Source organism: Perognathus longimembris, chromosome 10 (genome assembly GCF_023159225.1).
Source record: "Perognathus longimembris pacificus isolate PPM17 chromosome 10, ASM2315922v1, whole genome shotgun sequence".
Lineage (NCBI taxonomy): Eukaryota > Metazoa > Chordata > Mammalia > Rodentia > Heteromyidae > Perognathus > Perognathus longimembris.
Genome location: NC_063170.1, coordinates 68977442 through 68999074, shown reverse-complemented (window position 1 = coordinate 68999074; position 21633 = coordinate 68977442). Strand labels below are relative to the sequence as shown.

At 53.2% G+C, this 21633-nt stretch overlaps 1 protein-coding gene across 4 annotated transcripts in view; it reads left to right on the top strand.

Moving 5' to 3' along the window:
• Nucleotides 1-20086, top strand: part of Tamm41 (TAM41 mitochondrial translocator assembly and maintenance homolog) — a 37686-nt gene extending 17600 nt beyond the window's left edge. For 2 of the 4 annotated variants that reach the window (XM_048356283.1, XM_048356287.1), the window contains 4 exons: nt 4251-4396; nt 8495-8660; nt 9710-9772; nt 19956-20086. In XM_048356283.1, the coding sequence (XP_048212240.1) occupies nt 4251-4396; nt 8495-8660; nt 9710-9772; nt 19956-20032 (452 nt within the window). In that variant the 3' untranslated portion in view covers nt 20033-20086. The remainder of the gene's footprint in view (nt 1-4250; nt 4397-8494; nt 8661-9709; nt 9773-19955) is intronic. The other 2 variants (XM_048356286.1, XM_048356285.1) reach the window with 2 other exon arrangements.
• Nucleotides 20087-21633: the final 1547 nt, after the last annotated feature.

Genomic DNA, 21633 nt, shown 5'->3' with positions numbered 1-21633 from the left:
AGCCTCTAAGTATATCCCATGTCAGAGTCGAAGAGAAACCGGTTGCCCATTGCATTACCTGGTAGTTCTCTGAGTAGAGAGCAGTCAAGAATAAAGCCATCGGGAGGGATACAAAATAAAAAGCAGCAATCAATCTCAGTCACTGAGCTTCGTTGCAAACAGATCTCCAAAGGTGAGAAAAATTGGTTCTTTTGATTAGATGCTGGTTTGTGCTGTGCCCATGATTTTATTCTTTGTTCTGAAGAAATGTGCAACCACCAATCCTCTCCCATCCTCTGTGGCTGAGCTACTTCTGCTGCCCAGTAGTTGGAGAAATTTAATTCAACAGACATTTATCGGTATGCCTTCCCTGTGCCTGGCCATGTGCAAGGGAATGTGGCTCCACGACACCATGAGAGGCTGAGGGTCCAGGGACCAGGGGCCGAGGGTCCAGGGACAAGGGGCCAAGGGGCCGAGGGTCCAGGGACGAGAGGCCGAGGGTCCAGGGATGAGGGGCCGAGGGTCCAGGGACGAGGGGCCGAGGGTCCAGGGACGGGCCGAGGGTCCAAGGACGAGGGGCCGAGGGTCCAGGGACGAGGGGCCAAGGGTCCAGGGACGGGCCGAGGGTCCAAGGACGAGGGGCCGAGGGTCCAGGGACGAGAGGCCGAGGGTCCAGGGACGAGGGGCCGAGGGTCCAGGGACGAGGGGCCGAGGGTTTGGGGCCCAGCAGGCCCAGGTCTTGTTTCTAGAGTTTCACGTGTTTTCTGGGTCCCTTGTGAGCAGCTGTTCTTAGTAGGAGGATTAATTTCCATTTCCATTTTTGTTAAACACAGCCCTCCTCTCAGAAAGTTACCATCTGGAACACTAGAACTCTTTGTTTTCAGGGAGTGTAGAAAGGGAAGGAATGACACAAATATCCACAAGTCCACTGATCGTCCACTTGAGGGCCAACCCTGCTTGATTCGGAGCTTGATGACATTTCATCTCCTCCAAGACAAACAGAGTTCGCTTATAACATCTTAACAAAAACAAGTTATTTGCACAACTGCAAGTTAGCCACCTCCCTCCACACCTGTCAGCTGATCACATCCATGCTTTGTATAAATTCATCTAAAGCTGTTAGAGGTAAGGGGTGGGGGGGAACTTAAAAGTAGAGTCAAATGATTGCTTATGTGCCACTGCCCTGATACTAATAGGCAGGTGGACCTTGAATCAATTATCTCTGCATCCTAATCTTGGAATCATAAATAGTGACTTCCTTATGGGGCTTTGCCAGGACTAAAAGAACAAATGTTAAGTATACACACAGATCTCCAACATGTGCATATCCTATCCTATTAGATAAAAAAATATTCTGTACTGGGTTGGGAATGTGGCTTAGTGGTAGAGGGCTTGCCTAGCACACATGAAGCCCTGGGTTCGATTCCTCAGCACCACATAAGCAGAAAAAGCCAGAAGTGGCGCTGTGGGCCAAGTGGTAGGGCACTAGCCTTGAGCAAAAGAAACTGAGAGACAGAGCCTAGGTCCTGAGTTCAAGCCCCAGGACCAGGAAAGATAATAATTGTGTGTGTGTGTGTGTGTGTGTGTGTGTGTGTGTATTCCTGAGGATTGAACCCTGGGCCTTGCACATGGTACCACCCTTCATCTCGTTTTCCATATTTTCTTTTCATAAGGTTTCTTTGCTGTTTTGCGTACTCGCTTCTTTAAGGTTGTTTCCCATCTTGCTGTGTTTGGTGACTGTAATTTTCAATGGCCCACTGCTCCATGATAGGGTGTGTCGACACCATCCCAGCTTTTCCTCTTGAACATTTGAGCTGTTCCCGGGATAAACAGTGTTTTCATGAACAGTTCAGAGTGGGGGTAGAACAGACACAGGTGGGTTAGACTTTTCCCTGCTGTAACAAAATGCGTAAGAAAATTAAAAAGAGATTTCTTCTGGCTCATGGCTTCGAGGGCTTCAGTTCATGGTCAGCTGACTCCACTGCTTTTAGGCCTATGGTTAGGCAGAGATAGCAGGGTAGAGGGTCATGATAGAAGCTGCTCACTTCATGGCAGGCAGGAAGCAGAGAGGGGAAGAGGAGGGTCTGGAGACAAGACATACCAATCAACGGCACACATCCAGTGGCCCACTTCCCCCAGCCTGCCCTACATCCTAATTCAACTACGAACTCTCAGTAGATTAATCCAGCCACCAGCAGCAGGGGAGCAAGGTGACCACACATGATCCACATGGTAACACCAGGTCCTTGCCATCTCCCCCTTGCTGTAACACTCAGCCTAATGAAAAGGCCCAGTGGGAAAGCTAAGGCTGGTTATTTCATCACCCCGTCCTTGTTGCCACACATGGCAAACGAGAACTCACCACTGCTTGAGAAGATGGCTGTGTGGAGCCCATGACGGCCCTCGGAGCAGTGCCTGATGCTTTCCAGACACTCAGTAAACGTTGCCTCCTGGTCTCTGCCTTGCTTGCGCTCCAGACACAGGGCTTCTTGAGTTGCTGCTTTCAAGAAGGATTTTAGCGGCTTAGGACATCAGCAGCAATAAGTAAAAGGATCCGCTTCTTCACAGCTTCACTAGCAGTGAGTCTTCACTTGAACCACATGACTGAGTAAAAATAGTAGGACAAGAACACTCATTCAGTACATGCAGTGTGTCAGGACTAGGTCTTACTGCTGCTCACCCACCTCAACACAGACCTTATCTCTACCTAGGTCCAAGACCATTTAGGAGTAATCTCGAGCTGTGTTCTACCACTATCTGTTTGTCTTTTGGTGCTTAACAAAGCAAGGATACTGTATTCCTTACTGAAGTGTATACTTTAGACATGGTCTCAGTCTGTTTGCAAATTACACGGTACCACAGACTGGGTAGTTACAAAGAATGAGGATTGTTTTGGTTCAGTTCTGGCTTGAGGTCGAGGGCCCACATTTTTGACTTCTTGTTGACTGAATCCCAAGGCAACTCAGGGCATGGCATGGTGGTAGACAGGTATGTGTCTGTCTTCTGAGTGTTCAGTCATGGGGCTACACCTGGATGATCTTACCTAACCCTGATCGCCTCTCGAAGGCCCCACCTCTAAGCTACTCCACAGTCAGGTTATATTTCATCAGTACCCCACCGCAGAGAGCAAGCCATACTCAGACCGGTGCCGATCTCTTTGTACTTTCACTTTTTCCAAAACAAGACAGTAGTTTGCTCTAGGGAAATTCACTTTGGCAGGAAGTGACCTCTTCAATGTCTTCCCCCCTCATCGGAAAGGATTGGCAAGTGGCACCCCGTGCCCTGCTCCCTCCAGGTCATGGGCTGTCCTGCTGTGAATAGCCTTCCTGCTCTCTTCACTTTCCATCGTGAATAGCTGCGGTGATAAACTCATGTCCTCACCTTCCCTGCCCAGCATTTCCTAAGAAGCCGAGGCCTGGGCCTCCACTTCCCCCCTCTGACAGCCTGCTGTCTGCCCAGCAGAGCAACATGGCCGGCACATGCTTAACCTGTAGTTCTCCTGTATATGTCTGCTTTTTTTTTTTTTTTAATCCTTGCAGAAGTGGCGTGGAACCCAGGGCCTCATGCATGCTAGGAAGTGTTCCACCACTGAGCCTTTCCCCGCCAGCCCACTTTTCCGTTCTCTTCCATGTCTCACCAAGTGGTGGAGGCGCACACTTTCTGTTTGTCTCAGAGCTGCCCTTTGTCCTCCAGAAATACTGGTTTTGCAGCTCATTGGCTCATGCAGGCAAAAGTGACAGCCTACATTTCTCAGCACTGGCAATTTTTAACGTTATGTCTGCTTTCACTCTTGTCATAGACGTAATCCTTTTCTTGCCGAGACTTTGAGCAGCCCTGCTCTTGCCCTTGTCAAATGGAACAAGGTTAATTCTATTTGTAAGCCCTACAAAAGCCGCCCCTGAAACTGGCCAGCCTTGAGTAGGAGATGGCCAGGAGAAGAGAGGGTGAGGTCTGAAACGCAGCACATAGAGAGCTCCCATCAACTCTACTGCCTGGGGCAGAGTGTTCCACTGTAAGATTAAAGATTTATCAGTAGAGCGGTTTCTTCACTGGAAAAACAAAACACAACTGAGCTGCCCGCTGTGATGAGGTAAACTGCTCTAGCTGGCTTGCAGGCCCTGTGCTCGAGAGACACCTACACTCCCTCCTGACTCCTCATCTTGAGGAGTCCTGCTGGCTCGAGCCGGTGCACTTCCCGGGGCGGGCTGTAGTTCAGAGAGCAGAGCCTGAATGCTTCACAGAAGATTAATTGCTGTGTTTGTTTCAACTAGGTGACTTTCGGATGGTAGTCGGAGAGGAAAAGTCAAAAGTATTTAATATTGTGAAGCCCAACGTGGCCCACTTCCGTGCGCTCTACGGCAGCATACTGCAGGACAACCCCCAAGTGGTGTATAAAACCCAGCAAGGCAGACTAGAGGTAAATGCTGCAGAACACAGCCAGAGCTGTGAGGAGGACAGTGACAAGGCCGTCACGTCGATGTTCGAAATGTCAGTTCTGCGCCCATACTTGTGCCTCTGCCTGGGGTAACAAGGCCAGAGAAAGGGCGCCTCTGGAGAAGAGCGCCAGGCCCGAGTGCCAGGGACACCAGGCATGTCAGAGGAGTGAGGGCCAGCTCTCGGTTTGCCCTCTGCTTCCCCAGCAGCGGTGCACATAGCTCTCGGGGACTTTGTTCCAGGTGTGTGCACACTCGTGTGCGTGTGTGAATGTAGACGTGGAATGAAGAGGCCCGCCTCAGGTGTGGGGTGGGAAGGTTCGTTTTTACTCCTATCACACGGTTTAGAAGCTGTTGCCAAAGGACACCAGCCGCCCGCACCACCCTTCCTGGCTTCCTCTTCCTCCCTCCCTCCCTCCTTCCCTCCCGCAGGCGGCTTGGCGTATTCCCACTGTAGCTGATTCTTGTGATACTCACCTCTGGGGTCTGAGGAGGAAGAGTTGCCTGTTATTTCTTGATTCTGTTCTGTTATATACCTCCTGTGGACATGGGTTTGTCCCACTCCTTTACCCCACCACCATCACCACCCACACGCCATACTTCCTCCGTCCCCCTCTCTCCCCCTCACGTGTACCCTCTGACTTCTCATGCTCCACATACAGTTACTTTGTAAATATTGGCTCATATTCATTATTCACTTTGTTATGACCTAGGTCCTTGCAAGTGCTAAGTAAGCACTCTGCCACTGAATAATAAGTACCCTAGCCCTATGACAATCTTCTTGATTGCTGACATACAATATTATGCAGTTTGCTTTCCTGTACAGCTTTGTTTTTTCTGAAGTTAAGTTTCCTTGGGTTTTTTCCCTTGCTTGTAATCCATCCTCACATTCGGACACATCTATAAAGTTCTTCCATTTAGATAATACATAGGGTATTTTCTGTCTCTTGTTCTGCTTCCCGAGGCACCTGCCATGCACCTTCCCAGGCAGCTTGTTTTCTAGAACCTATGCACGTCCGTGCTGCTTGGATTGTCTCTTGCTGTCCCCCTGAGCAGCTCCTCAAGCATCTCCTCTATTAGTCTTGGGTTTTCTGGATGTGCTTCACTGCCCTCCTGACATCAGTTGTGAGGTCTGTATGTTTCTGAGACCAGGCACTGTGAATTTTGTGGCGATTTGCAACTGTCTTTGTGTATGTCTGTGTTCCATTTCTCTAGCACTTGGCCAGCCTTTCCCTCTGAAAACAGACAAACTTCAACTTTAGGAAATTTTCTTCTAGTATTTCTAGAGTGATTTATTTCATATCTATTTTCTTAGTTTATTCTTTTTGAAATTATTGTTCATGCTGCCTTCATTTGTCTCTTTCTCTGAGTTCCTGTTCTCTGGTCCACTCATTCCTGTCTGTTACATTCCTCAAACATCTGGCTTTCCTGTCCTCTTTTTTCTTTTTAAGCCAAGTATTAAAACAGACTGGGATCTTTTGTGATCAGACGACTTGTCACAAGAGGCCAGGGGTCAGGTGTTTTATGTCAGCAGCTGTAGAATTTCTCCTGAGAGACTTTTGGTCTCTGCCTAGGAGACAGGGAAGGAGGTAGCCCTAACTGCCAACTTTTCTAGAAATTGAGCAAAGGAATTTTCTTGAACATGAAGATGAATATAACCTAGACCCTTCCCTGTGGCCGAAAAAGCCATCGCACTTAGGTCAGAACTGACAAGGGGTGCTAAGATGTGTGTGCTGCTATTGAGGGCCAATCATTTCCCTGCTGCAGGCCTCCTCCAGCCCCACAGACTCAGGGGAGTGGAAATGGGCAGCGCCAGGTCTCCAGCTGGGTCATCAGGGGTACGCACGCTCTCCACTGGCTCTCCATTCCGCTCTCCCTTGGCTCCCAGCTCCTCTGCCAACTGGGCACGCAGGACTGGAATGGCCTTTCCTGGGTCCTCACTGGGTGTTGTCGCTCAGCTGATGCCTCAGCTCTTCCACACAGCCCGGCATAGGGCTCTGCATCCCTAGCCTGTTGACATTTCAGACCAGATAATCCTTCATTGTGGGAGGCAGAACTTGTCCCCTTTCAGAGTCACTCCTCCTCTGGGCTGACAGCTTGGGTGCAGTATATGAGAGCCACCTGGTGATAAGTATCATGCACTTAGGTGAGCCCCCCATCTTTTCCAGAGCCACTAGGTTTTCTTCTTCTTTGCTGAAATTTGTAGACAAAGCTAGAAAATCCAGGTGGGGGGGGTATATATGCATAGTCATATATACATATACATATATACCCATGCCTGGATTAGTAAATACTGGTTGGATGAAAAAAGTGATAGAGTGGGGGCTGGGGATATGGCCTAGTGGCAAGAGTGCTTGCCTCATATACATGAGGCACTAGGTTCGATTCCCAGCACCACATATACAGAAAACGGCCAGAAGTGGCGCTGTGGCTCAAGTGGCAGAGTGCTAGCCTTGAGCAAGAAGAAGCCAGGGACAGTGCTCAGGCCCTGAGTCCAAGCCCCAGGACTGGCCCCCGCCCCCCCCCCCAAAAAAAAAAGTGATAGAGTGAATGAACCATGTTTTGTTTTGTTTTGTTTTGTTGCCAGTCCTGGGCCTTGGACTCAGGGCCTGAGCACTGTCCCTGGCTTACTTTTTGCTCAAGGCTAGCACTCTACCACTTAGGCCACAGCACCACTTCTGGCTTTTTCTAGACATGTGGTGCTGAGGAATCGAACCCAGGGCTTCATGTATACGAGGCAAGCACTCTCCCACTAGGCCATATTCCTAGCCCCAACTATGGTTATTAATAAAGTTTCCCATGTCTGAAAAATCTGAATCTAAAACTAAATATATTTGTCCTTTTTATAACCACTCTTAATTGAAAGCTCAAACTTAAACATTTGATAAAGAGTGCAGAAGTGAGTGCTGGGAATATGGCCTAGTGGTAGAGTGCTTGCCTCATATATATGAAACCCTGGGTTCGATTCCTCAGTACCACATATATAGAAAAGGTCAGAAGTGGCGCTGTGGCTCAAGTGGCAGAGTGCTAGCCTTAAGCAAAAAGAAGCCAGGGACAGTGCTCGGGCCCTGAGTTCAAGCCCCAGGACTGGCCAAAAAAAAAAAGAGTGCAGAAGTGATCCTTCCATGGAAAGTTCTTTGATAAGCTGTGAGGGCTGCCCTGTTTCTCATGGGGCATCGTGGCACACAGTTGTAATCTCAGCATTAGGGGGGCTGACATAGGAGGGCCATGGTTTTAAGGCTAGCCTGGGCTACACAGTGAGACTCTGTCTAAAAAAAAATAGTAATAATAATTCCATGAAGTCTCAAAAAATAGTAATAATAATTCCATGAAGTAAAATATACTGTATTAGGGAAGCTAGTATGGTCTTAGTTCTGGGGCTAACTTTCAATTCAATGGTTTCTGAGTGAAGTTCAATAAGTAGGGTTTTTTCATATTTGTCTTTCAACAATTTAATATCTTTAGGGCACAGTGAGAACAGGACTTCTCGCATAGCTCATTCCTGTCTGAAAAGTCATGACGCGTAAGCTACACAGCGTCGCGTGTTATTCCCTCATTGAGTCCCGACCCTGTGCTGGGGGATTAGCGGTGAGATTGGTCCTCGTCATCTACATGTCGTCAGTTCACGTGGTGCAGCGTAGTTTGTGAGTGGGCCCAGGGGCGGGAGCAGGTCCTCAGTCTGCCCAGGCTTGGGGGCCACTGGTAGCTGCAGCCCCACTTCCTTCAACTGGATAGTAGAGAATTTTATACTGACAGTGAGAAGCTGATCCTCCGAGTAGGCCGCTCTTGTTTTCTCAGTTAGAAAGGGGTCTGAAGGACAAGAATTGCCTTCTTTAAGGGCGTGGGGATCCTGAACACTCAGACATTAGCCCCCATCTAGCCTAGGCACAGTGCTTGTGTATGATTCCATTTGATTTTTTTTTTCAGGAGGAAACCCCTATTTAGTTATAAACATGTGCTTGGGGATCCTACATAATGTGAGATGCCTACTTGTGTCTTTTTAAATAGAAACCCTGTGTCTTTGAATATATGTGGAGTTCAGAACACTTCCATAAATGCCATCTCTTTTTTTTTTTCCTTAGATAGATAAAAGCCCAGAAGGACAATTCACTCAGCTAATGACATTGCCCAAAACCTTACAGCAACGAATAAATCACATTATGGACCCTCCTGGGAAAAACAGAGATGTGGAAGAAACCTTACTCCAGCTTGCTCATGACCCCGACTGTGGCCATGTGGTCCGGCTAGGTATGCCCATGGGCTTGCTCCAAGGACGTGCCGGGGGAGGGAGTAAAAGCAGCCTTTGTTTGTGACCGAGACGTGGTATTTCTTCCTTCCCTGTGTGGTGAGCTGGAGAGAGCTGGCCTCTGGGAAGGAAAGCTGAGTTTCCCAGCGCGCTCATGAGCACTGGATAGAAGCAAGGCGAGGGGAACGGTCATTTCTTCAGATTCCTGGGTCTTACCTCTGCTTTTGGTTCTAGGAGCAGAGCTGCCAGAAGCTGTTTAAAGGCTGTGCCCTGCTCTCTGTGGCGGTCATTGATTGCAGAGGCTGGCGGCACTTTAGTCTCCTGTGACGTCAGGGACGCAGCTTTCTCTGGCCAGCTCCTCTCACTGGATCCCAGACTATGGCCAGGTTCCACGCAGTTCCCCCAGGGCCTAACTACTGTTTGTGCCTTGACGCCAGGAAGGAACTAGAAAATCAGTCTCTCCCTCCCTCCCTCCCCCTTTTCTTCTCCCCTTCTCCCTCCTTCCTTCTCTCCCTGTCTCCTTCGCTCCCTCCCTCCTCCTCCCTTTCTCCCCTCCTCTCTCCCTACTTTGTTTTACGGTGACGGGGCAGCAGGGGAAGGAGACCCTAGGGTTGTTCCCTCACACAGTGGAAGTTTTTCTCCCAGATAAAAGATATTTGGTTTTTAATCTTTTTACATCTTGTAACAAAGAACTAGAAGCCTTAAGCAGATTTACATTCCTAAAATGACCTTTGAGAGGTTGGCTCTCATTTGTCTTTTCTGCATTTTTTCAGGTGGGTTATGCAGAGGGGGATTCCACTGTTGTGTTTCCACGCGTGTCGAGGCGGCGTTGCTGTAGGCGAGGTGGTAGGACCCACAGTGATGGGGTGATCTCCCAGCCCCCCAGGCCTCGGGCCTCACCCCGCTCACCGTAGCTCACCACCCTGGGCGGAGCCCCATTTACTGGCTCCGTGGGTAACTGGAAGGAATATTTAGATTGAGGTGTTAAACATGTGAGGTTTGCCAACACCTATTTGGTTTTCTTAGTTTCCTTTTTGCTTTCTTTTCCTAGGGCTTTCTGCAATCGTGAGGCCTTCCAGTATCAGACAGAGCACCAAAGGCATTTTCACTGCTGGTGAGCACTTTAAACTTTAGGAAGTGCCTGGGCAGTGGGCCCCGGCGCTGCGGGCCCTCCGCGTTCCCGGTTAAGACAGAAAGCGGCCCTGTCCTCTGCTCTAAATCTGGCGCAATGCTGTCTTTAGGGCTGCACGCTGGGGTACCGCAGTTCTGTGCGAACCGTCATGGCTGCAGGGAGACCTGGCTGTCTAAAACATCAGAACATTGCAGGCCGCTGGAGGTTGTGCTGCTGCTCTGGATTCTTGAGTAGCTCCCTCCATGTGGGTCTCCTTCATGCCGTGCCTCGACACTATCCCAGTTACACTCGCTGAGCCTGCACCAGATCCCCAGCCCCTGTCCTCATCCCTTCCCCTCCCCCAGTGCGGCCAACTACTTCTGCCTCTCCTGGCGAGGGATTTTGCTTTTATTGCCATTTCTTTTTTCTTTTTGTGAATGTGCTGTTCCTGGGGCTGGAGCTCAGGGCCTGGATGCTGTCCCTGAGCGTCTGTGCTCAAGGCTAGTCTTCTAGCCCCACTTCTGTCTTTTTTTAAAAATTAGAGATGAGTCTCACAGGTTTTCCTGCCAGCCTGGCTTCAAACCATGCTCTTCAGATCTCAGCCTCCTGTGTAGCTAGGATTACAGGCATGAGCTACTGACACCTGGCTTTACTGCCATTAAAAAAAAAAATCCTTCCATGCTGTTCAAGTTAGGCATGATCTAAAGCAAGTCCCTGAGGGAGGTTAGAATTGATCTCTCCAGATCCGCCATCACCACCCGCACACCCGCCCAACCCCCTCAGGTATGTGTGAGGGAGGTTAGAATTGATCTCTCCAGATCCACCATCACCACCCGCACACCCACCCAACCCCCTCAGGTACGTGTCTATGCTTGCGGCACAAAATCCTGTTCCTCTCCTGTGATGTATGCTGTTCTCACTGCCCCTGTGGGTTTGGTTTCCTGGGTCCCTTTCACTTGGATGGAGTACACTGTCATTTTGATGAAACGCATGACCCACTCATTTCCTGAGAAAAGGGGCATGCCATACAAATTGTGAGACCAGGTTGCACATCTCAAAGTCTCGTCTCTCACCCGTGATTGATGCTTAGGCTGGGGATAGATTAGGAACCATTTTCCAATAGGGTTTGGAGATAATCGCTGCAAATACTTCTCATGTTGAGGACTGCTGTGGAAATCCGGAGACATTCCCCTTCTTAGCCTTCAGATGTGTTTTCTGGAAGCTTGCTGAGTCTTTCACTTTACTTGGCTCTGTAGTCTCCTGGTGACATCTTGCTTTTCTGTTTTACTGGCTGCTCCTTGTCCTTTCAGTTTGGAGATTCAGCATAAGCTTTGATTTCCTCCCATCTGTTTTCTCCATTGTCTTTGTGGAACTTCTTTGATTCAGATGTTGGACTGCCTTATGTAACCCTACTAGTCCTTGCTTTTCTTTTTCTCTCCTTTGTCTCCTAGTTGTTAACCTTCTTGTCTTTTTGCTCTGCTTTCTGGGAAATTTTTCTCATTTTAGCTCTCCTTTCTTTTTTAAATTTCTTTTTGTTTGTTTGTGTGGTTCTGAGATTCGAGCTCAGGGCCTTAGGCTTGCTGGGCAGGTAATCTAACACTTGAGCCATGCTTTCAGCCCTATTTGCTCTGGATATTTTTGAGATAGAGTCTGGCAAGGACTGATCCTTCTGTTTCTACTTCTCGCTGGAGCTGGGATGACAGGCCCCATGCCACCACATCCCGCCTTTTCAGTTGAGATGGTATCTCCTAAACTCTTTTGCTTACGCTAGCTAGGAGCTACAATCCTCTTGCCTATCTGGGATGACAGGTCTACACTACTACACTCAGCTATTGGTTGAGATGATGGTGGCTTGTACTTACAAACTCATTGCCAAAGCTGGCCTCAGATCTCTGCCTCCCAAGGCAAACCAGGATTATAAGCTCAAGCCCTCTGTGACTTGCCCTGCTTTTTTGGGTTTTGTTTTTTGTTTTTTTTTTTTGGTGAGGGGGTTCAGAGAGCTTGAATTTAAGTCTTTGTGCTTTTTTGCTACTGCTCTCCCACACTGAGTCACAGCTCTACTTCCGGTTTTCTGGTGGTTAGTTGGAGATAAGAGTCTCATGAATGTTCCTACCTAGGCTGGCTTTGAACCATGATCCTCATACCTCCGCCTCTTGGAGCTCAAACCTAGAGCCTTGTGCTTGATTTCTCGTGCTATTATATTTTTTAACGACTAGCTCTTTTCTCCTTGTTGGTCCCTAAATGTTCCTTTATTGTTCCCAGTTCTTCTTTTATAGTCTTTTTTTTTTTTTTTTGCCAGTCCTGGGGCTTGGACTCAGGGCCTGAGCACTGTCCCTGGCTTCTTTTTGCTCAAGGCTAGCACTCTGCCACTTGGCCATTTTCTGTATATGTGGTGCTGGGGAATCGAACCCAGGGCCTCTTGTATATGAGGCAAGCACTCTTGCCACTAGGCCATATCCCCAGCCCCTTCTTTTATAGTCTTAAGCATGTGGATGTCTTTTGACATCCATTACTGCCCTCCCAAGTGGCTGTGTTGATTCTGTGTGAACATGCTCTTTTCCATCTTTCCAACATTTGTTGGCGTCAAGTGGAAGACTTGCCTAGCTCAGTCCTCCTCCCTGTGCCATTTGTTGAGGAGCTCGGGTGGTTCCTTAGGATGGTGTAAGGCCCTCCAAGGGGTCATGCTCTATAGGGAGACAGCTGCCCGCAAAAGGGTGCACACACACACACACACACACACACACACCGGTGTGAGCTTTTTCTGGTGCTAGTGTGGCCATACCTGTTAGTGTCCTACAGGATAGCTACTTAGTGATCTATCCTCCAACTTGGCCCCAGGACCTGGTGTTACCCTCTTGAATCTCTTGTAAGATTTGACCAGGGATTCAACAGGAGGTAGGCCAAGTCTGCTGAAAGATATGTACCTACCTCTGGGGGTGAGCATAGCTTTGCGTTTCTAATTAGCATAGCATTTAGTCTCTGCTCCTGGTGGTTTACCCTGCTGAGACAGTGGCTTTGTGCATTGATTCCAGCTATGGTCCACACCCTTGCCCTGCTCTTCTTGGTGAGGCTTGATGATTGGTTTTCTGGATTTTTGGCTTCCTGTGCCATAAGGAATTATTAGAATGATTAATATGTTGTTAGTTACTGTAGTGGTGATGGGGGGCTCAAAAAATCCTTTTCTTTTGGAGATACACATTAAAAGTATCTACAGGAATGACAGTGCAGTATCTGGGGTTTGCTTTAAATAAATGGAAGGGAAGTGGTGGAGAGCTTCAGGACACCAGACCGCTGGTGCCCAGGTATGGTCCACGAGGGGTAAAGACACACTGGGAGACACCCCGGGGCTCTGAGGTCGGGTTTGGGCTTGTTTTTGTTTTGAGACAGTCTTGCCGTGTATCACAAGCTTGCCTCAAACTGAAGATCTTCCCGCCTCGTTCTCTCAAGTGCTGGGATTCCTGTCTTTTTCTCTTTAATAAGCTTGGATTTTTCTCTAAAACCCCATCCTCATCTCTATACCTGTACCCGAAATGACCCCTTGGTCCTCTTCCCTTTGCCAGCAGAGGGCGGTGGCTCGCAGCCCCTGCAGGCGGGATTTCCTCCTGATGCCCTGGTCACGTGCCCTCCACGAGGGGCAGGGCCAGGCGAAAGGCTGTGTGAGCCCTGGCACCAAGGATGCAGAGGCTGCGGAGTGACTTCCGGACCCTGAGGGCACTCGGTTTGCAGAGGTCAGGGCTGTGAGGAAAGCTGTCTAGCATCGTGCCAAGGGCAGGGGCTGTGAGTCCAGAGACTAGCGTTCAAATTGTAACCACCGAGGCTTGGCCTGCCACCTGCTGGCTCTGAGTTCTGACAATGATTACGTCTCTCTCTAGGTTGAGACAAGCACCTAGCACTGTGGCTGCTCTTACCTTGGATGTCGCCACCTGGCAGTTGCCTAAGCTGTCTTACAGGTCCCTGTGGCCCTAGCGCCTGAGGCCTCCCAGGTCTCCAGCCATGCGGGCCGCTAGTGGCCCATCTGCCTCCCCTCTGGCCTCCTACCCCTGGTTCTGGATGTCACAACTGTGCTACCCTGCCTCACTGTTGCTAGGTCCTTCTCCCAGAAGCCCCCGAGTCCCTGCTGGGTTTGGTTTTGTGGCAGGGTGGGAAGACCCCGCTGTACCGAGTTTTGTATTGCTCCCGCCACGGCCTCCCCAGAGCAGGTGGCAGGAAGATCCGGTGCTTCTTGGCGGGCAGGTGTCTTTGGAAATAAACCCAGTCACACTCAGGCAGACAGCTGACAGAAGCCCAGCTCGAGGTGAGAAGACATGAATTGGAGGCCTGGTCAGTCGTTTCTTCAGTATGTGACTCTAGAACGGGGGGTGCCAGCACCCCTCTCGCAGGATGAGGTTCTGTGGGCAGTTTACCTGCCACTGCCCAGTGGGCGCTCAGTAAGCTTGAATTCCCCGGCTTCAGATCTCTCAGACAGAGACCCAGACAGCTAGCCAGCTGCATGCACAGCAAAGCTAACATACTAGCTTGGAAACCACGGCAGGCAGCCTGTTCCGCAGTCTGACATTCTCTCGTTAGTTTTCTAGAAGTTCTGGATACCCATGCTCACATGTGGGTACAGAAATGCTGCCAACGCCAAACAGTTGTTCTTTTCCTAGAGTTTCTTGATTAGAAAACAGTATGAGCCTCTGTTAGAGATATTAGCACAGTTCCCACGAAGGTAGAGACGAGCAGAAGCCCACCAGCCAGGAGCCACAAAGAGCAGCCTCCTCCGCCCACCGCTCCACCTTGTGTGGCAGTTGCAGGTGTCGCCATGTGCCAGCCTGGTGACAGAAGATGGCACCGCAAGCTATCTGTTTGTCAGCTGATTGGAGACAATAGATGCTGGCATGGGAACAGGAAGTGAGAAGTGGGGGTTCCATGACCAGGCTGGGGTGGGCAGAGGCCAGGCAGAGAGAGGCCCCCAAGCCTTGGTAAGGAGCACGAGGAAAAGCCCCTGGAGTCTACGCAGCTCAGGTGGAGTGGGGAGCGGGCTAGATAGGGGTGCAGCAGCCAGCTGAGGAGGGGCCCCGCAGACTGGGCATGGAAGAGGTTCCAGCAGGACTTTGGGGACTCTGGGCCGCTCCCTGCAAAGTCTGGTGCAATTCCCTGAGGGGAAGAGGAGGCTCCATTTTGAAATCTTCCCTCATTTTCCCCCACCTGGCTTGCTGGTCAACAGGAACTGACTCTGGGGGAAGATACCTGTTTGCCCCTCTGACTTCAAAGTGTTGTGAGAAAACAGAAGCCGCGTTTTGAAAGATCAAATCGGGGGTCTTTATTAAAAGGCCGGTGACTGCATGGTGGACTCCTGTCTCAAAGACCAGCACTGTTAGGAAACTGAGCCATGAAGGCCAGAGAGGAAAGAAAGAACAAAACCATCCCAACAAACCAATTCAGCTGCCATGGAGCGCTGAAGTGAAGAGACAGGAGACACATGGTTTGGCGTAATGGCTCCTGAGCCGGTTGGGACCTAAATAGTGTGAGGGGCATGGGGCGGGGGCACAGGAAGCTCCCAGCACTGGACTGACAGATTTAGTGTCAGCCAGGTGCCCGCCCATCACCTGGGGGGCGGGGGCTTCACCTTCCCCCACCGGGAAGACGAGGTGCCAGACCTGATCTCCCCACTTCAAAAGGACTCACTGGAATTAACAGGACAGGTTTAGTCTTGTTGGGAAAATGATGCCCACAGTCCCTCCAGCCTTTTGCTGAAGCACAGTGGAATGGCGCCCCAGTTCCGGGTTGTGATTTTACTTAGGGGAGATCTCCACCGGTTCTCACCCCTCTGTCACTCTCCCTCTCCTCCCCCCCCAAAAAAAAACGACTCCAACTGGTTTCACTGTTCTGTTTTCATAGTTGTCAACAATCTACTTGGACTGTAATCATCCTCTTTCATCATCCTTGTTAGCCCCTCCCCCAGCCCAGTGCACCCCCCCCCCACACACACACAGAGCCTACCCCCCCCCCCCACTGCTCATCAGCAGCTTTCATTGAGGTTCTTTGTGCGGCTTGCAGATGTGCGCCCTGTTGGTTCATAATTATTCCTTCTCTTCCTCGTCTTCTGAGTCTCTCTGTGTTTTACTCCCTTCGTATTTAAATAAGAACAGGCCCTCGCCCTGAGCCCAGCCAGGCCTCCGAGTTGTTGAAGGAAGTTGTGCTTGGGCCTCAGCGGAGCTTTCCTTTGTAGACACGCCTCACTGTGGCTGAAACCAGCTGCTCTCCGCGGAGGCGGAGGCCTCGGAGCTTCGCACGCGGTGTGTGCTGGCACGCGTTCCCGTGGCTCTCCGTCCTTGGCTTACGCCTCTGTGTGCGTTGGAGCGGGGTGCAGCCCCGGCCTGGTGCTTGCCCTGTGTGCTCTCCCGAGTCCGAGTCTGGGGGTTGCCCGCCACTCTCTTAATAGGGTCTTACACCGAGAAGCTCTTAGTTTTACATAGTGAAGTTTGCCCGTTTTGTTCCTCTTATTTGGCACTCTTTTATGTTCTGCTGAGGAGCCCTTTGCTTATTTTATGGAATTTTAAAGTCCTCCGTGCTTGTTGAAATTAGAGTATGAAGGGGCTGGGCATGGTACTAGTGATACATACCTGTGATCCCAACTACTTGGGAGGATTTGGGTTCAAGACTAGCCTCCGCAACAAAAGGTTACCCAAACCCCATCTCGCACCGTAAGCTGGATGCGATGGTGTACATCTACAATCCCAGCTACTTGGGGAATGCAGGTAGGAAGTTCGCAGACGAAGGCTGACCCCTGGCAAAGGGAAAGCCCGACAGGCAGACCCTATCTGAAAAATAAAGCAACATGGGCTGGGGGTAGGGTGTTTGCCGAGCAGGTACGAGGCCCTGGGTTCAAACTCCGGTGCTTTTATCTAAAACCCCAGAGTCTGTCCAGAGTATCCGCTCCCTGCAGCTTCAGGGAGCTCAGACTGACAGCCAGCCCGTCTCCAGGCCCTCGATAGATAGATAACGCTTTCTCAGATGAGGAGATGGAGACCCGCCTGGACACTGAACCCCGGTCTCCTAACTCCCATCCCCAGTTCCGTCTGGCAGGACTTGCTGTCATCGTTGTGAGAGTGCAGAGGGCAGGACAGGGAGTGCTTGAGTCAACCAGGGGCGCCGGCCGGCCGGGCTCTCGTGAAGCCTGCGAGCCCCAGGGAGTCTGGGCCTGCGTTGCTGCCACGCTGTGTCCGCGCTGCAGCAGCCGGGACTCAGCGCCCCGGGCCGGCCGCTCGGTCCCGCGCGCATTCTGCAGAGCCCCTCGTGCCCTGCGCTCCCGCCCCGCGCTCTGAGGGAGGCCTGCCCGAGCCGCCGCCCCGGAGGAAGGTGGAGAGCGGTGCGGGCAGGCCCCCAGCTCAGAGGTTCTCACCAGGCCGGGCCAGCGCACGCGTGTGCACGCGAGGGCTTCCACCTGTGCCCGCCATCCTGCCGCCGCCGCCCCTAACGCCTCCCCGTGGCGGCTTAGCGAAGCCAAGAGACCAGCACCTCCAGCCAGCGCTGCCACCCCACCGGCATGCTGAGCACGTGCACCCCAAGGGGGTTGTGGGTCCTGCCCCCCAGGTCCCCATGCGCAGCGCACGGCACACACGCTCAACAGGAGGACGTCAGTCCGCCCTCGTGTCCGTGCTGGGGTCCTGTCACATCCCACCGGCTCGTCTCCCTTCTCCTAGTTTACGTCTTTCCCACAGTCCCTCACACAGCCTCCTCTGAGTTCCCACACACTCGTGGTCAGGTGGACAGTGTGGTCGGGCAGGCTGCCAGGAGGTGACAGTGGCTGTGGTCGGTGGACGGTGCGGGGGGTCAGCCGTGGTGTGGTCGGTGGAGAGTGGGTGTGGTCAGGTGGACGGTGGGTGTGGTCAGGTGGACGGTGGGTGTGGTTGGTGGACAGTGGGTGTGGTCGGTGGACGGTGCGGGGGGTCAGCCATGGTGTGGTCGGTGGAGAGTGGGTGTGGTCAGGTGGACGGTGGGTGTGGTTGGTGGACGGTGGGTGTGGTCGGTGGACGGTGCGGGGGGTCAGCCGTGGTGTGGTCGGTGGACAGTGGGTGTGGTCGGTGGAGAGTGGGTGTGGTCAGGTGGACGGTGGGTGTGGTTGGTGGACGGTGGGTGTGGTCAGGTAGACAGTGGGTGTGGTCAGGTGGACGGTGGGTGTGGTCAGGTGGACGGTGGGTGTGGTCAGGTGGACGGTGGGTGTGGTTGGTGGACAGTGGGTGTGGTCGGTGGACGGTGCAGAGGGTCAGCTGTGGTGTGGTCGGTGGAGAGTGGGTGTGGTCAGGTGGACGGTGGGTGTGGTTGGTGGACGGTGGGTGTGGTCGGTGGACGGTGCGGGGGGTCAGCCGTGGTGTGGTCGGTGGAGAGTGGGTGTGGTCAGGTGGACGGTGGGTGTGGTTGGTGGACAGTGGGTGTGGTTGGTGGACAGTGGGTGTGGTCAGTGGACAGTGGGTGTGGTCAGTGGACGGAGGGTGTGGTCAGTGGATGGTGGGTGTGGTCAGTGGACGGTGCAGAGGGTCAGCTGTGGTGTGGTCAGGTAGACAGTGGTTGTGGTCGGTGGACAGTGGGTGTGGTCAGTGGACGGTGGGTGTGGTCAGTGGATGGTGGGTGTGGTCAGTGGACGGTGCAGAGGGTCAGCTGTGGTGTGGTCAGGTAGACAGTGGTTGTGGTCGGTGGACAGTGGGTGTGGTCGGTGGACGGTGTGGAGGGTCAGCTGTGGTGTAGTTGGGTGGACAGTGGGTGTGGTCGGTGGACAGTGTGGAGGGTCAGCTGTGGTGTGGTCAGGTGGACAGTGGGTGTGGTCGGTGGACGGTGGGTGTGGTCGGTGGACAGTGTGGAGGGTCAGCTGTGGTGTGGTCGGTGGACAGTGGGTGTGGTCGGGTGGACAGTGGGTGTGGTCGGTGGATGGTGGGTGTGATCAGGTGGACAGTGGGTGTGATCAGGTGGATAGTGGGTGTGGTCAGGTAGACAGTGGGTGTGGTCGGTGGACAGTGGGTGTGGTCAGTGGACAGTGGGTGTGGTCAGTGGACGGTGGGTGTGGTCAGTGGATGGTGGGTGTGGTCAGTGGACGGTGCAGAGGGTCAGCTGTGGTGTGGTCAGGTAGACAGTGGGTGTGGTCGGTGGACAGTGGGTGTGATCAGGTGGACAGTGGGTGTGATCAGGTGGACAGTGGGTGTGATCAGGTGGATAGTGGGTGTGGTCAGGTAGACAGTGGGTGTGGTCGGTGGACAGTGGGTGTGGTCGGGTGGACAGTGCAGGGGGTCAGCTGTGGTGTGGTCAGGTGGACAGCGCAAGGACCAGCCTCTGGGTGAGGCATGCTGGCTCCATCGTCTCACAAGCCCGTGCTGCGCCCCTGCTGCGTGCTCGTGGGCGCTGTACCGGGTAATAAGGAGGCAGCGCCATACCCTCCGTACCCGGGCGCTCTCGCTGAAGGCACAGAGACGGGCGAGCGAGCCGACAGGCCCTGCGGGAGGCAGGAGGGGAGCACCGTGCGTGAGGGCAGAGGGGCGGCACGCGCAGACGCAGAGCGGGGAGCGGCCTGCTGTGGCCCGCGCGTGCGGTCTTGAGCGCCCTGCCTCCTCCTGTCCGAAGGAGCCGCAGCGCTCACATCGCAGGCTGGCAGGACGCGCTCCCCTCTCAAAAGATTGCTGGGCCAAGATCTCAGGGCCCCTTACCCCGCCCGCAGAGGAGAGGAGATGGATGAGGATACATCCCACGCGTGCGTGGAAATGTCACCGCGAAGCCCCCTCCGCATACCACGAATGCGAATGGAAGAGAAAACCGATGCTGTCCGGTGCGGGTCACTCGCACCTGTGATCCCAGCCACTCGGGCGCTGAGGCCCGAGGACGGCCGTGCAGAGCCAGGCGGGCGGCGGGGCCCGAGAGCCCCCGGCCGCAGGGAACCGCCCGAACGCGCCGAGTGCGTGGAGCTGGGGCTCAAGGGGCGGCGCTCGAGGCCTGAGCGAAGAAGCTCATGGACAGTGGCCAAGTACCAGGACCGGCGCACGCGTGTGCACACGCACACACACACACACCCTGTGCCCTCGTCGACTGCGGTGACGTCACCACCTTCAGCCCCCCGCCCACCCCGCCCTGCCCGCTGCAAAGGCGGGTCCGCTCAGCGCCCCCCGGAACCCGCCGCCGCACGCACCTAGCCTCGCCACCCGTCTCCTCTCTCTTTCAGGCATGAAGAAGTCTGTGGTTTACAGCTCGCTCAAGCTGCACAAAATGTGGAAAGGATGGATGAGGAAAGCCCCCTGACCCTGCTCGCCTCCGTGTGTGTTTCTACTCAATAAAGCTTGATCCCTTTTGACACAACACCGTTGGTTACCTTGGCCACCTGCGTGAGCTCGAAGAGGGTGAAGCTAGTGTGTTACACTTGATTTGAAAAACACACTTGCATTAGCATTTATCCAAGCGGGACCCGGGTGTGTGAAGAGCGCTGCATCCCAGGAAGAGGACCGGTGTGAACAGCCGGGAGGCCGGGCCCTGCCGGCCGCTGCTCTCCGCAGCCTCCTCTTCATTCCGTGGGGCTTTTGCCACGCAGGCCTCACAAGTATCGCCCGGTTCTCCAGCTGCGGGGGGGGGGGGGGGGGGCGAGGGAGGCGAGGTCTTCGCAGCTCTCCCGAGGGAACCGCACAGCCCTGGCCGTCTCTTCCCATCTCCCTTGTGGGCCTTTGGGGTGTCGGCCTCATAGTTAGCCCTGCTGCCCCCCGTCATTAGGAGACCGCCAGGCGTCTCACACGCCCTGTCCACATCCGTTGAGAAGCTCCCAGAAAAGAAGGCTTCCCCGCAGCCCCCACGAGCCCTAATTGTCTGACACTCACCGCCAAGCCTATACATAACCAAGAGATGGAAACAGGCCCGTTAGCTCGGCCCGAGCCCCGAGCCCCCCTCCAAGGGCCAGCCAGGCGTGGGCAGCAGGGTCGGAAGAGGCACCCGATGGGAGTTGGGGAAGGGTGGGTGCCAGGGAGCAGCTCACACCCATCAAACTGCTGAACATTGCCCCGCGCTCCCGTGCAGACCTTGAGATCTGTACACGTGACGGATTGTTTCTTTATTCGGACCCAGATCAAAGCCTCAGAGTGCAGACGTAGCGTTCCGCCCGCCCGCTAAAACACAGCCTCGCCGCTGTGCAAGTCAGCTTGCTACTATGGAGTGTGAGCAGTTTCACTCCCTGTGAGGCGGTTATAACAGAGTCCCGATGTCTCCCGAGCACATGTTACGGCAGGCCGGGGCCTTGTGTGGCCTATTTATTAAGTGGAATCTCTGGTCGGCCCAGTCAACACCCTGTGTTTTATTTTACCTTGTGTGACCTGCCCTTCTGCTCCCTGTGTCTTGCGTAACTCTTTACATCCCCTCAGTAGGTACTTTGCAAAATGGCTATTTGGTAGAACACAGAGCATCACATTCTTTTTCCAGATGTGGAAACCGAGGCCTCTGGAGAGAAAAATGATGGCCAGAGGCTATGACACAAGTAAGTAACAGTCGAGACTTGAACCCATGCCTCTAAACTCCTGTCTCATGCCTTTTCCCACACCCTGCAGCTCCCGCCAAGGTGGACACCAGCCTTGGTGTTCCCCTTCCACTGGATGTTCTGCCTTTCTCTCCTCCTCCTCGGCCCGTTCTGGACGGGAGACGCAGGGCTGCACCGGGCTCCGTCAAGCAGGTGCAGGGAAGGCTGAGGGCGAGGCGTCCTCAGGAAGGAGGAACCCTGCTGCCCAACCCGGAACACGGAAGGAAGGAACGGACTGTGGAGTGGGACGTGGACTCGGAGCCCAGCTCTGCCTCTCCAGCGACACCTGGGCAACTTCCTTAACTTAACCCCCAGGGTTCTAATTCTATGCCCGTCACGTAGACAT